Here is a 13,866-nt window from a genome sequence, read left to right on the forward strand (position 1 = left end):
TGTTTCAGGATGTGAAAGGTGATAACTGCTGGATCACAAGATGCAGGTCCCGTGGCTTCCCTGCCCCGGGGAAGGCAGGGCACTGTGCCGGCGGCAAGCCCTCGGCAGATTGAGCCGACGCTGTTTCAGGAGGGGGCGGGAGGCGAAGGCTGCGATCCCGCTCCCTGCATCCCACGTGCTGGAGGCCACAGAAGTGCCCGGCGCTGATGAAGCCCTCCCCTCCCGCCCACGCGCTCGCGGGACCGCGCCTGCAGCGTGCGCCGGGCCAAGGAGCCACCAAGCACCCCCGTCCCTGTGCCACCAAGCATCCCATCCCCGTGCCACCGCGCACCCCCATCCCCGCACCACCGCGTACCCCATCCCCGCGCCACCGAGCACCCCCATCCCCGCGCCACCGAGCACCCCCACCCCCGTGCCACCGCGCACCCCCATCCCCGCACCACCGCGTACCCCATCCCCACGCCACCGAGCACCCCATCCCCGCACCACCGAGCACCCCCATCCCTGTGCCACTGCGCACCCCCATCCCCGCGCCACCAAGCATCCCCATCCCCACGCCACCGCGCACCCCCATCCCCGCACCACCGCGCACCCCCATCCCCGCACCACTGCGCACCCCCATCACCGCACCACCACACACCCCCAGGTCAGGCTGGCGAAACGCCTGGGGCTCGCGATGCCGCTAAGGAGGCCAGCAGTTGCTATCCGCACCCTCCCTGCCAGCATCACGGTCACCCGCCGGTGCCACGCCTGCCGCAGTCCCCAGGGAGCCTTGCCCAGTCCTTTTGCAGAAAACAGACAAAATTGCTAGTTTTAGTTGTTTGTTTTTTTCTTTTTTCCCAGGCAGGGCAGGTGCAAACTGGGATCCTGTGCTCACCATCTCTCTCCTTCAGCTGGGCACGGCCCACCTCTCGGGGCCCTGCGAGGCAGGAGGCAAGCGCGGCCGGCGATGGGAGCCCCCGTAGGTAATCTCCCGTGGCCGAGCGGGCGAGCTACGGCGTCGCTGGGCCGTTGGCAGCAGCTCCTCGGCTGAGGCTCAGGAAATGGCACGACGGCAGCGATCAGCCGCGGGCTGGGGGGCATCTGCTCCCTCTAAATGAACCAGAGACACTGTTTAACTGAGCCATTTGCCCGTTTAGCGAGGACCCACTGCAGTCAGAGGGAGCAGGAGCAGAGCTGCCGTAATAAAAAGCCTTTTCTAACACAATCTCTTAATGCCACAGGCAAGAAGTATCATTTTCTAAGATGAAAATCCATTTGTCCAGGATTACATGCCACGGAAAATGATTACACAGCTGCGGAGGACAGACTTTCCCAAGCGAAGCCACCGGCGCCGTGGGATGCGTGGGCGCGGGTCCTGGCCCCACGCAGTCCCGGGGCTCTGCAGCAGCGCCGGGGGGCAGGCGGGAATCGCTCGCGGACGGCCGGATCCGGACACTGGCACACTCCGCAGCAGCGGCTCCGCGTCCCGTGCTCTTCCTAGCAAAGAAAAAAAAATAATCACAGAGCATCAAGGGTGAATCTCCTGAGGTCCCACAGGTTTCTGAGCTGTGTCGTGACTCATATTGCGACAAGAAGCGATCAGCGATTCATGCGGCTGGCGCTGAGCTGGCATTAAACACTCGGCTCCACCCCAACCGCATCCAGGCGCCCTCGCCGTCGATCTAAGTGGAAGTGAAAAGCTGCACCGGCTGTCGTAGCAAAGAGTAAGCGGCTCGGCAAAGCCCCGGCGGGACCACAGGACGACGGCACGGCCATCGGTGCCGCTGAGACGCGGGTGCTGCCGGAAGAACCGGCCACCGCGGCTGCGGTGTGACCCGAGCGCGAGGCGATGCTGCCCCGGCACATGAGCATCACGGCTCCCCCGTGGCAATCACTCGCGACCTCCGCGCCCGCAACCCCCACAGCGCGGTTCCCATCCTTCGGGCTGGTGCTGAAATCATTCCAGAAAATTATCCGTTATTTAAGCGTGATGTTTGGCAAACGCCCCGGTCTCCCAAATGTCACGGCCTGTGACCAGCGGCACCAAACCGGCTCCCGCAGCTGTGGCGCAGGGAGGTTGGCTGCTCTCTCCTGTGAGGGTGTACTCAAATTTTGGCAAGACGACGCAGAGGATGGGCACCCTGCTCGGACACCGCAGCTTCGGTGCTGCCGGATCCCGCGGCAGCCAGCTCGGAGGTGGCCACGCACCCATCGGAGCCACGGGAGGGATGAGCTCTACCATGCGGAGAGCGCCGGGGCGGATTTGGGCCGGTACGGCGTTGGCAGGGACGGGAGCTGTTCTCAGGAGCGCCCCAGGCACCTCGCCACGGCCAAACCTCGCCAAACGGGCCCCCTGTTTATGGGAGCGGCGCCGACGCACGCCCTCCCCGAGGGGACAGAGCCAGGACAAAAAGCCAACGGGGACAAACGGGATGGGTGAGGGAGCGGCAACGCCGGCAAGCAGCAGGACCAGCGTCTCCCTCACGCCCAGTTTTCCACGGGGGCCCCACGCCTGCCCCCAGTTCAGAGCCGTAATCCCCGCGCCGTGGCAGCCACCCGCCCTCCACCCCACCGCGGAGCTCGGCCCCGGCGGGAGGATCCCAACCCCCTTTCCAAAAGCCCTTTTCCTCCCCCCCCCAAAAAAAAGCAGCCGTTTCATCTGGTGGCTCCAGGGACGAGACACAGAGAGGCGGCAGCCGCCGCGCACGTGACGCCGTCTGCCCGCTGCCCTGGTTAGCGGCGGTTTCCTCTTCGCAGCGGCCGAGCGGCGGCAGCAGAAGCGGTTGGGTCCGACATCCCCCCTCGCAGCGGGCGCAGCCGGCGGTGGCGCGGGGGGTGACGGGACCCGGCCCCCCCAGGGTCCCTCTCGCCCGACGACGTTCACAACGCGAGCGCTGCAGGCGGGGAGCTGAGGGCGCGGAGGAGCAGCCAGCGGGGAAGAGAAAAGCACAACTTCCTCCCTGTTTTTCTTCTGAAAGAGAATCCGAGCCCGTGTACAAAAGGAAGTGCTGAAATTGCACGCCCCGTAGATAAAATACAATTATTCTGACAGCACCAAACCCCGGCGAAACGCCGCTCCCCGCCTCCGCGGGGGCTGGCGGTCAGCGAAGAGGCTGCGTCGGCAGGGAGACGCTACCAGAAAGCGGCACAGCTCTCGCCCCGTCCTTCCAGCGCACCTTCGGACAGCTCTGCTGAACAAGAGTTTCCACCGGGGAAGTCACGCTGGCGTACGCACACCAGTGAATACCTTCCTGCAGGCCACCGGTTAATTAAGGAGCTCTTTTCCTAACGAGTTAACAAATAGCGTGTGAGGTTATGACAAATTACATTCTCGCTTTGCCGTGCGTTCGCTAATCATCGCTGTTGTGCTCTGCAAGCCGGCGCAGCGTTTTATGAAGTGTGAAGGAAGGCTCTTACTGGAGATAAGGGGAGCCCGGGCTCAGGGCAGGCCCGGAAAGCGCCCGGGTGCCTGCGAGCAGGGCTCCCTCCAAAACCAACAGCCGAGGTTTTGAGAAAACTCAGCCGATTTAGCTTAAATACGCAGGTTTCTGAAGCAGGGACCACTCGTGCTGTGAACGGGGAGCGGCTCGGGGAGCGGGCTGTCGTAATTCACGCGGAGCAGCGCCTCTCCGGCAGCAGACCTACTTTCAAAGCACGCAGTCGGGGCTGCGGGATGACGCAGGCAGCCACGGCCGCTTCCACTGCAGAGCAGAAGTGAGATTTCCTTTGAAATTGCATCTCAAAGCCATCGCTGCGCGACAACAGGAGGCAGCTTGGTGAGGAATATCAGCAGCACAACAGACCTGCTCACCAGAATCATCTGAAGGTGACAAACTAACGCCGCAGATCCTTATACCAGAAAAGCGCAGGCGGAAATAAAAGAACAATTTTGCGCAGGCGCAGGGACCGTGCGCGTGCTGTATCTGTACAGCACCCACCGCCAGGACGCCCTGCGCCGGGAAGGAGACGCCCAGGAGCTCCGTGACGCAGGAGCGAGACAGAAACCACAGGCTGGGAAAAAAAAACCCAAACCCTCACCACGCGAGGCCCACCTCAAATGCAAAAGTTTTATTGACCGGCTACGTGGGGCCGCGCGAGCCCGCTCGCAGAGTTTTCACCTCACAGAGCCTTCGGTGCGGTGCCCTCGGAGCCGCTCCGTGAGCCCTCGGCGAGACGCCCGCTGCTCCCGGGAGCGGCTGCCCGGCAGCGGTACCCAGAACAGGCGCCCAGCGCTGCTCTGGGCAAAACTCTGCCGCCGTTTTCCGCCCTCCTCTGCCTCAGCCCGCAGACACCGGCAGCTCCCAGCAGCCCGCCTGGAAGGCGCTGTCCGTGGATCCGGTCTAGCGAGCCCACTTCTTCGGGTGCCTCACGCCAAGTCCACCATCGAGAAGCCATTCTGTAGATGAGTCACAAACCACACTGGAGACAGTCCCTTTGTGGGGTTATTCTATACCCTCTCCCTCTTCTCCAGAGCTCTACCGGCTGCCAGAGGACAGACGCTGTGGTCAAAGATCTCACGATGGAAAAGTCTGTAAAGAGATTTTAAAAAAAAAAAAAAAAAAGGTACGGATTTTTTAAGCGGCTCGTTTTTGTTTAAGCACCGGACCCGCATGTTGTGTCAGCACAATATGCAAAATATTTTCTTCATGCATAACTTTCTGCTCCATCGATTCACCAAAAAATGATCCAGCCAACCCTGACAGGCGCTAAGCACCCCCTCTAGAGACTGGGTTTGGGGAGAGGGCTGCCCAGCAGAGCACACAGCACTACAGCAGCAGCGGGCATGTTATTTTTATTACTTTGGTGCCTCAAAACTCCAGTTTTGAGATCCCACTGCGCTACAGTGCGGAAGCAGAAGAGCAAGTCAGCGCGCAGCTCAAGGACGGTCCTGCTGAAGACAAAGGCTGACACCTGGCAGAGCGCTGGCTTTGGGAACAAAGGCGCTCCTTCGTACCGGGACGGTTCTGCTCTGCAGCTTCGCGGGGTCCCTAACGGTATTTCGCAGCCAGTTTAGAGCTTCACCCCCGGAACGCTCACACTATGCCAAGTAAACAGCAGCGCTGCGAATTCCCGGCAGCGTCCGCCGCGCCAGTTCAATTAACCTACCGTTTGTTTCCTGTGGATGTTCACGATATGAATGTCTTCGCTGCGATACTCCTCATCGTGCTTATCCAGGGGAATTTTTTCCAGCTCAAAGTCCACCTGAAGCAGCTGGTTATCAGAGAACACACAAAACAGTTCAAGTGACACCGAGTGCCCTTCTGAACCAAGCAGAGAAACGGTCCCACGATATACCCACAGGAGGGCAAGAAGCCTCGGGAGGCTGCAATCGCCACGCTCAGGCCATTCCAGCAAAGGCCTCTACAAACGCGCAAGCTATTCCCCGCCCGTGCAGCACATTCACCCTGCTCCTCTGCCAATTCGAAGCTACAGACATCTTGCAACATTTAAGAAAAACCTAAAAGCTTGCGAGACAACGTTTTGCTTCCTCCAGTCTCCGAAGTGCTAAGCCAAACCACAGCACCTGCCTCTGTCTGCCAACCTTCTCAACTGGAGGGGGAAAAAAAAGGCTAAAAAAACCCCAGCATCGCCTCTGCAACGTGCTCAGAAGATTAACTTGGCGGAACCTTGGCAAGCTAAGGAAGGAAATAAATTACAAGAAAGCAGAAATCCTCCAGAAACACCTACGCCTATTGTATTTATTGTGGGAGTGGCACCTCATCAGAGCTGATCATAATTATAGCAGCCCTCCTCGCAGTCAGGTCCCCACAAGAGTTCAAGGCATGGCTAATTATCAAAGAGGTGCTTTTATTAACACGTACGAATCGCCCTGGAATTCTTGCCCTTCCCCTTTTTTGTTACGTTATTACGTACGATCCCGTACTCCTGCGCCAGGGCTGCTTTCCAGCAGCCTTCGCAGGTGCAGAGTTAAACCCTGCACTGACCGTCGTCCCCGCAGCCTTGGGAGGGATTCTGCTGCTACCCGTCTTCCTTTTCTTTACCTGCACAGAAGACGTAGCTGGGCTACCTAATTACATCACCTATTAACGCTCTGTCAGTAGAGGGGGGAAGTTTTTGCAAAAGCAGCTATATCACTTAGCAGAGCCTTGAGTTCCTGAGCCACTCTGGAAAACTTTACCTGTATTTTCCCTCTGCTTTCAATGGAACACGCTAAAAGAAAATAGATTTTCACCAGACTAATTTTTAATCCTCCCACTAACCTCTGGTAACATCGAGATAACCGCTGCAGAAAGAAGGCAGCAACCGACTGCTAATTGACTTGGTCATACAAAAAGGATTGCTTTGATTTTGACAGGTATTGCCTCACTTACGGTGGCCCTTTTGCAAATCTGGAAGGTGACACAAGCCAGAGGAGCTTTTAACAACCTATGCAAGTCTGGCTGCCCGGATCAAAAGCATCAATACAGCTACGATTAGTAGGGCAAGAAAAGTTAGTTTGACCTTTTGAGGGAAAGCTAGCTCCGTAAGTATCCAGAAAGTCTCTACTGGCAAGTTGGACAATAACTTCAAGAGTCACCGTCCAAATTTTCTGCCCCATCTAAAGACAAAGGTGCTTCTCCTGCTACAAACTACTTTGTGCGGTCACCTGAATTTGTACGTGTAGCAACTGCCATTGATGTTCAGCTGATGCAATACAAAGACCACCTGTATCCAAGCTACTTTCCCAGTGTCAAAAAGCACACGTTAAAAACACTTACCTCAAAGTATTTTCTCTCAATTTCAGGATTCTTTCCCATAGTCCTCTGTTCGTAACAGCACAAGACGCACGTATCGGGGCCAGTAAGGTCTTTCAGTGTCTTCAGCAGCGGTTCTAATGACTGCCCAAAAGAGGTTAAGTATTTCCCACTTAGATTTCAAGTTCATTTTACTGGTACGATACCCTCTAACTCGACAAAGTCTTCACCCAAGAGAGAACTTCCCAGTTTTGCTTTTCAGGGAGTTATTTTTAGTACTTTAACTGGGACAAAAAGAACATGGGGGCAAGCTGGAAAGCAGAGGAGAAAGGGAGACTGCCGAGGAGAAGAGTTTCACAGACTGACCAAGAAAACTGAACTAGCACCAAAGCCAAACCATCCCACACTGCTGAGCGGGCATTTCCTTGAGGCACACAACAACGACTGTTTCTTGTCACGTTTCAAAAGTGAGAGTTTTCTCAACCATTCTCGGAACACGGCTCAGATCCAGACCACTACGTATGGAAACAGGACCAACACGCAGGGAGCCAATGCAAGGGGCTGGTAAGACCGCCGAAAGGGCACCGGGACGCGGGGTCATCTCCCTGTTCTTGCAACTTCTGTTAGCTCTCTGTGCACATCCTACGGAGCTCAAGAGATGGGGCAGACTACAACCACCGCTTCGCTGGAGCATGATTTCTCCTTTTGCCTTCCCAAGGGAAGCGTGGGGAGAACCCAAACGGTGCAGATGTGGCCCTATTAAATTTCATTTACCAATGCATTAAACAGTTCACAGCTATCAGTCACAATGTTTTGCTTCACACCTCCTTCCCAATTTAAAAAAAAAAAAAAAAGGGAGGGGAAGCACAAATATAAAGTTTGGGGGTTTTTTAAACATTAAAAAAGTCTCTGGTTGAATCTGAAATGGCCTTGAATCTGTTAAAAATGCCTCTTCCAGTGCTGTTCTACGTATTCCTCTAAACTACGGGGACCAAGGTGCAAGCACAATATTTATTTGAACACTGCTCACCCTGAACCCACACCCTTCCCGAGGAAGCTTTCTACAGGGGTTTTGCAAAGTCCTCATTTACCTCCTCATAGTAAATGCAATCAGCCATTAGTATATAATCGGGGGGAGGCTGAAATTCTGTTACATCTTCACCCCTAAAAAGAAGCAAAACAAGAGGTGAAACCAAGCTTCGGATTCGGTGAAAATAAACACCAGTTTTAGACAAGACGCAGCAGCAAAGGGCTGAGCATAAAGGCAACTCCCGTGCTCTGGCATCGCGCTTCCCCGTCGCAGCAGCGCTGTCAGGGATCTGTGGCAACTCAAGCGAGAGCAGAAGCCGCGTTAAAGCCGAGGAGGAGCAGTAAAGGAGCATACAAACCATTTCAGTACCTTGGCTCGGACTGACCCTGTCACCAGGTGCTTGTTGTTCTCGATATTAACCATCAGCAGCTCCTGCAGCTCCTCGAGGTCGGTGACGGTCACGTTTGCCCTGCAACACACAGGGGGTGACCCGTGAAACCCACCGGCCCCCGCGCACAACACCGGCGTTTTGCGAGAATTTAAAGGTTTCATAGCCACAAAGCGGGAGAAGAGGTGGGGAAACGGGCACTGGGGACCTGCCCCTTCCCGGCTGCCAGCGCCCTCCCCGCTTCGCCCTCGGGCTCCGGAGGGGCCCCGGCCGCCCGCAGCCGCTCACCCCAGCGTGGCCGCCATGATGCCGACGGCACCGGTGCCGGCTCCCAACTCGAGGACGTCGCGGCGGGCGAGGGGACAAGCACCGGTCTCCAGGAATTTAGCGAGCACCAGCGCGGCGTCCCACACCACGCAGCCCACGCCGCCCGCCGCCCGCTGCTCCAGCCGCAGCGCCGGCCCGCCCCGCCGCTCCAGCTCCCGCACGAAGCCCGCCATGGCCGCCGCAGGGAGGCGGCGCGGCTCCTCCTCCCGGCGCCGCCCCGCTGAGGGGAAATGGCGGGCGTTCGCGCCTCCTCGCCTCAGCCCTGCCCCGGGGCGGCCCGGCCTCGCTCCCTACCGGTGCCGCCGTCCCTCCACGGTGCCACCCTCTCCCCTGAAGTAGCCCAAATCCCCTGGGACGCCGTTCCGTGTAAGCCGCTCCCTACCCCTCCTCACCAACTCTCCCGTAAGTTGCCTGTTAATTACATGAAAGCATATTCAGGGCTACCCTTGCTCGACAGAAAAACGTACTTTTACTCGTCTTTAGTGCTTGCTGGCAGCAGAGGAGCGAACGTAAAGCTGCTGCGTTAACAGGCCTGGTTGTCGCAGGAGAGAACACGGGCAGCCACCGCCCGTCGGGCTACTGCAGCCGTGCGCACGCTTGCCACAAGTCAGGGCTCCCTCAGAGGTGGGAGATCTCCATTGGGAGGCCGCAGGCCCTACGCCAGGCCCTCCTGGTTAGGCCATCAGGCTACAGAAGACATTAAACACCAGCCAGAGGAAAGACAGCCGCAAAGAGAAATTTTCCACACGTGAACTGACTGAAAAACGAACACACAGCGATTCAAAATCTGCTTCCCGAGTTACTCGGGGCAGCCTGTAAGCGCTGGGGACGTGCAGTCCTACCGAGAGCCACAAGACTGATAAAAATCACGGGCCTTGGAGACCCTCAGCCAACACTTAAACTTGCAGAAAGGTTTTAAAAAAGCAGCTGAATAGGAGCTGACCGTGCATCAACGTTTTTAAGTGCAAAGGCTTTTGTTTTGCTTGAACATGTGGAAGAAAGTTTTTAATTACTTTATTTCCTAGCATTTCTTACTAACGCTCACTCCCTTCCCCAGGGAGGAGTTACTGCATTTGCTAGGGATTCTTAATGGTATATTCAGACCTGTGGGGTATTTTTGAAAATCGGAGTAAATCTGGAAAAAAAGAAACAAAAGATGCTTGTTTTTTTGTCTTTTCTTGTTTCTGATGTGCTATAACCAAATCATAGCACCCAAAGAAGTTATTCCGGTTCCAGAGCAGGGGGAAATGCTAAAACTCAATAACTCAAAATAGGATCACAGAGAACAACTAGAAAGATGTTTCTTCTGCTGCTAACTGCCTTCACATTGCATCTGTTTATCTGCGCTTTTCTGAGGGAACTGCCTTTCCCCACACAAGCCAACTTCAAACCCAGCAATTTCACATTTTTCCCCTCTAGCATTTTTTTTTTTTTTCTGTTTTTATCTATCCCTCTAATTATGAAGTAACCGAGATGTTAATTTATTGCTATCTTGGCATTCCCTCAAACCGCACTGGTGGGAATCTGCCTGCCTTCGACCGCTTCCACGGTCAAATAGTCGCTTTGGGAACGTGCCTTTCGGTACCCGCCGTTCCTCCCGCTGCTGCTGCCCTGCCTTGGAATCGTTCTTTTTTTTTTTTGTATTTTCCAGCTCCTGTTATGCTTGGAGGACAGCTTAATTGTGCGGTAAGTTATCCACAAGCAAGGCCCCTTTTCTGAATCAGGCTGTGGTTTCTGTACTTCAGGTTAACTCCAGAGCTGGCCCCATAAAGGTAGGAGTAACATTTCATGCATCTTTGCTGCCCAGGACATCCCCAGACCGCAGCGAGAGGCTCTGGCAGGAATGCCTGCCTCTGTCCATGTTAACCTAATAGAGAACCATGACCTGGGCTTGAGACTTGAACTGCATCACTCTTTTTCCTAATGAAACCATTCTGGCCCCTACTGAAAGTTATGCATTTCTTTTTCTCTGGCTTCAACTGTGGAATTTGGACCTGCCGCCCAAACTCCCTCTGTCACAATCAGGTTTAAGAGTTAAAAGAAGGAAGTGTTTCACAGCCCCACAGGTATTTTTGTAGGCCGTCGACACAAAATGTAAGTTGGCACCTAAAAAGGGCTGTTCAGAGAACGGCATCCTTGCGCAGCATCATTTCAAGGTTAACTCTAATAAACGTACACTCCTGCTTCCACAACTTTAAACTCTCCTCAAAGTCCATCGCAAACCAGAACCTGACAAAGCTCTCGATGGAGGGAAGTACTTGGATACGTATGGAAGCCGTTACCCATCAGCAGATGCTTAAGCTTAAAATGCTCTGGTAAGGGCTTTGCTGAGTCAGGACCAAACTATAAAGCTATCATATTTTAATATGGGATATTGAAAATGCTTCTGGTCTAAGCACTTGTACAGGAAGGTATAAAGCTGACATTTATATAGTCTAAAATTTGGGAGAGGATTTTTTCCCCTTCAACAACACACAAAATGTGAAAGTCTGAACAAATATTATTCATCTTTTAGCAATAGCTGCTGGTGGGGACTTCAAAAGAGTTAATACAAGGAACTAAATAAAAGAGTTTTCGCTTGTTCAGCTTATTCTGCAGATCACTGAAACGGTGAAACCCGACAGCCTGCCTTTTCTACGGGGAGAGCATTAGGGAAGTACTTCACCGAGCAGTTTCACCACCAGATACCAACAGAAGAGTTCTTCCCAAACTTAGAGAAAAGAGGATGAGCTGTGTTTTTACTGCAGAAGAAAAACCATCATCAAGGCATCGTCCTCCTCCCGCCCTCCCAGTTCATGCATCTCAGGTTTGGGACTTCTTGAATGTTATTTTTGCAAAATGAAGCAGCTCTCCTTTATAAAGCGTGTTCTGCTCCTTGCACAAATGGCCCTCAGGGCGACAGCTCTGAGACAGATTCCAGCCCTCTCCTCTTCCTCAGGAAAGGAGCATCCAGGGGACGGGCAGTAGGAGAACATCCAAGAGACAGATGGCACAATGCAGCTTCCCAGAAAAAGAGCACCCCTCCCCAGGCTTATCTCCTCTCCTTTTCCAGAGGGAATGCCGAGACGGTGGGAGCAATATAGGCAGGCTGGAGAAAAGCCGGAGTGCGACTTGGAAGGCTGAGCTGCTGCAAGTCCCACCACAGCGCTCTTCTTCCAGCCAGGAGCCAGAAAAAGCACTCCTCCAGCTAGAGGGGCCGAGTAGGTGGAGGGAAAGGTCCAGCTCCCGGGGAGCTGCCGTGCCTCAGGCCCAACTGCAGACCGAAGGACAACCACAGCCGGAAAACTGGGGCATTTTCTATTGCCAAAGACTCGGTAAATCCAATTCCCAACCTTGTCCTCACAAGGAACACGCACTGCTCAAGCTCTTAAAAATTAAGACTGGGGTGATTTATTAATCTTGTTAAGAACTCTGATACAAAGCACAGTAAAAGGCCACAGACCAGTAAATAAAATGTGGCTTCTGGCCACTTTATAAATGCTGCTACAGTACTACCAGTAAAACAGACCCACTCTCACACCAGTTCAAACAAGTCGTTCAACTGGCAAATAAAAGTTCCATTCACTGATCAGTTTAAAAAGTTTAATAAAGCTTTAAGTGTTTGCTGGTTTAAATGCTACCAATTTCCAAAATGGATTCACGATTAAGTTAAGTGAGATCTAAAGAAAGGTATTAGGTTTGGAAGGCAAGACTGTCCCTAAGCCAGAGGAAACACTTCTGACCGTATAAGATTGCAAGAGTAGCAGGCTGTATTATAGGCCTCAAGTCACTTAAATTTATACAGGTTATTAGCGTTATCTGTAAATATACAATATAAACAATTGTACATACACGGCATATAGCTTTGTTCTCCAGAACAGTAGACAACTCTTTAGCTTAAGACACCTTTGCCTACCAAAACAAAAAGGCACATCTGAACAAGATGCATGCTAAGTACTAGGGATCCTTTCCGATCCCCCAGACACGTAGTCCTCGTCCATCCTTTCTCAAAACAACCACAACCCACTGAATATTTTGGTATTTAGATTTCAACCTGTTTTTCTTTTTTGTCTTCAGCAGCAAATCAGTGGCAATTAAGACACGGCATTAAAATTTTCGAGAACAGTAGCTGTCACTCACGAACCTCCAAGCTTACACAAAGTTAGAATGCGAGTGGCCGGAGGTTTAAAATCGGTAACACTGTATATCCTCGGCTTGTGTAATCATCCCGTTGTTGTTTTTTTTTTTTTTCTTTTTTTAATTAAAAAAAAAGGCCACTAGTGCTCAAATTTGAAAAAATTCCACAGACGCACCTTTTTTTTTGGCTCAGTGCAATTAAATGATGTCAGTTTAAATTCATTTAGTGTAGTTTACAGTGCAAAAGATACATTTTGTATACTGGCATAACTGTCGGCACTGAGGACGTGAACAAGGCAATGCTGCTGATCACCTGAGGGTAATGCTGTCCAACAGACGCAGGCTAGAGTGTGTGTAGTCTTATTTTTCCAATTTTAAACTTTTTTTTTTTTTTGATCAGCAGCACTTTAAGAGCATAATTTGTGAAAGTACTAGAGAATACACTGCCTTTTTTGAATAAATAAAAAAAAGGAACTTTACAAATACTATTCCAGTGTCAATGACTACTATGGCTAAGGTCATTGAGGAGTTTCTGCGTTTTCTAGCAAAGACAGTCTGTGCAAAGGAGGGTGGGAGAGCTCCCTTTTGTAAGTCTTTGGCGGCAGTTTTGGTAACTGAGGGCTCGAATTGTGCCGGGGCGGGACGGGGGGCGCAGGCGGGTGGACCAGGTTGTTGTGACTGGCGCTGATGGCGCAGCAGCGGCGCAGCACCCTGGGAGAGGGCGTGCTGGGGGGAGTGCCGGGAGAGCTGGGGCCTGTGCTCGCCTCCCGCAACCAGTCGGGATCTCTGTGCAAGCGTCCCACCGGCGGCGGCTGGAGGTTTAGAGGGCAGTTGATAAAGTGTTCGGGCGGCCGGAGCGGTACCGGTGGCGGAGTATCGGGCAGAGGGTCCCGGGGGGGTGGAGGAGGAGGACTGTGCAGCGGCTGGTCAAAGGGGTTAGGGTGAGCAGGAGCACGAGGCTGTATCTTTGGAGGCGGCGGCTGCCGGGGTGGGATTGCTGGAGGATCGTCATCCGACTTTAAACTTCCCTACGACATTACAAAGAAAAAGACATTGTAAGAAAGGCAGATGTTTAGATAAAGAGCGTGTCTTCTGACAGATGCAGAACTCTTGACATCTGCTACCGGCGCTGTCAGAAACACGACGCCGGCATAGCCCTACCTTTGATCCGAATGTGACCGCTATGTTCCTGAAGCAGCTAGCAGAGTTTGGACACCGGGAACCCGAAACTTAGCAAGGGCAACTGGAGCACTGCATTTACAAGTCTTTTAGCCTAACGAAGTCCTGCTTGGCTAGATGGTTGGACTCGATGATCTTTCTTAAAGGTC

The 13,866-nt window shown here is 53.4% G+C and overlaps 2 protein-coding genes across 6 annotated transcripts in view; both read right to left on the bottom strand.

Moving 5' to 3' along the window:
• Positions 1-642: 642 nt before the first annotated feature.
• Positions 643-8,595, bottom strand: VCPKMT (valosin containing protein lysine methyltransferase; the record flags this gene model as incomplete). 3 transcript variants are annotated; one of them, XM_082317957.1, is made up of 8 exons in its annotated part: positions 643-782; positions 878-1,479; positions 3,786-4,511; positions 5,089-5,193; positions 6,702-6,821; positions 7,769-7,841; positions 8,066-8,176; positions 8,384-8,595. In XM_082317957.1, the coding sequence occupies 6 exons, from the start codon at positions 8,593-8,595 to the stop codon at positions 4,497-4,499; spliced, it is 636 nt and encodes a 211-aa protein (XP_082174083.1). In that variant the 3' UTR covers positions 643-782; positions 878-1,479; positions 3,786-4,496. The 3 variants fall into 3 exon arrangements, with proteins under 3 accessions (XP_082174083.1, XP_082174082.1, XP_082174081.1); XM_082317956.1 differs by having other exon boundaries at positions 3,159-4,511; XM_082317955.1 differs by having other exon boundaries at positions 878-4,511.
• A 3,186-nt stretch (positions 8,596-11,781) lies between these two features.
• The window catches only part of SOS2 (SOS Ras/Rho guanine nucleotide exchange factor 2), a 55,773-nt gene continuing 53,688 nt past the window's right edge, over positions 11,782-13,866 (bottom strand). For all 3 annotated transcript variants that reach the window (XM_082316685.1, XM_082316686.1, XM_082316684.1), the window contains one exon: positions 11,782-13,566. In XM_082316685.1, coding sequence (XP_082172811.1) covers positions 13,057-13,566 — 510 coding nt within the window. In that variant the 3' untranslated portion in view covers positions 11,782-13,056. The remainder of the gene's footprint in view (positions 13,567-13,866) is intronic.

The sequence above is a fragment of the Platalea leucorodia genome (assembly GCF_965183815.1).
Source record: "Platalea leucorodia genome assembly, chromosome: 7".
NCBI lineage: Eukaryota > Metazoa > Chordata > Aves > Pelecaniformes > Threskiornithidae > Platalea > Platalea leucorodia.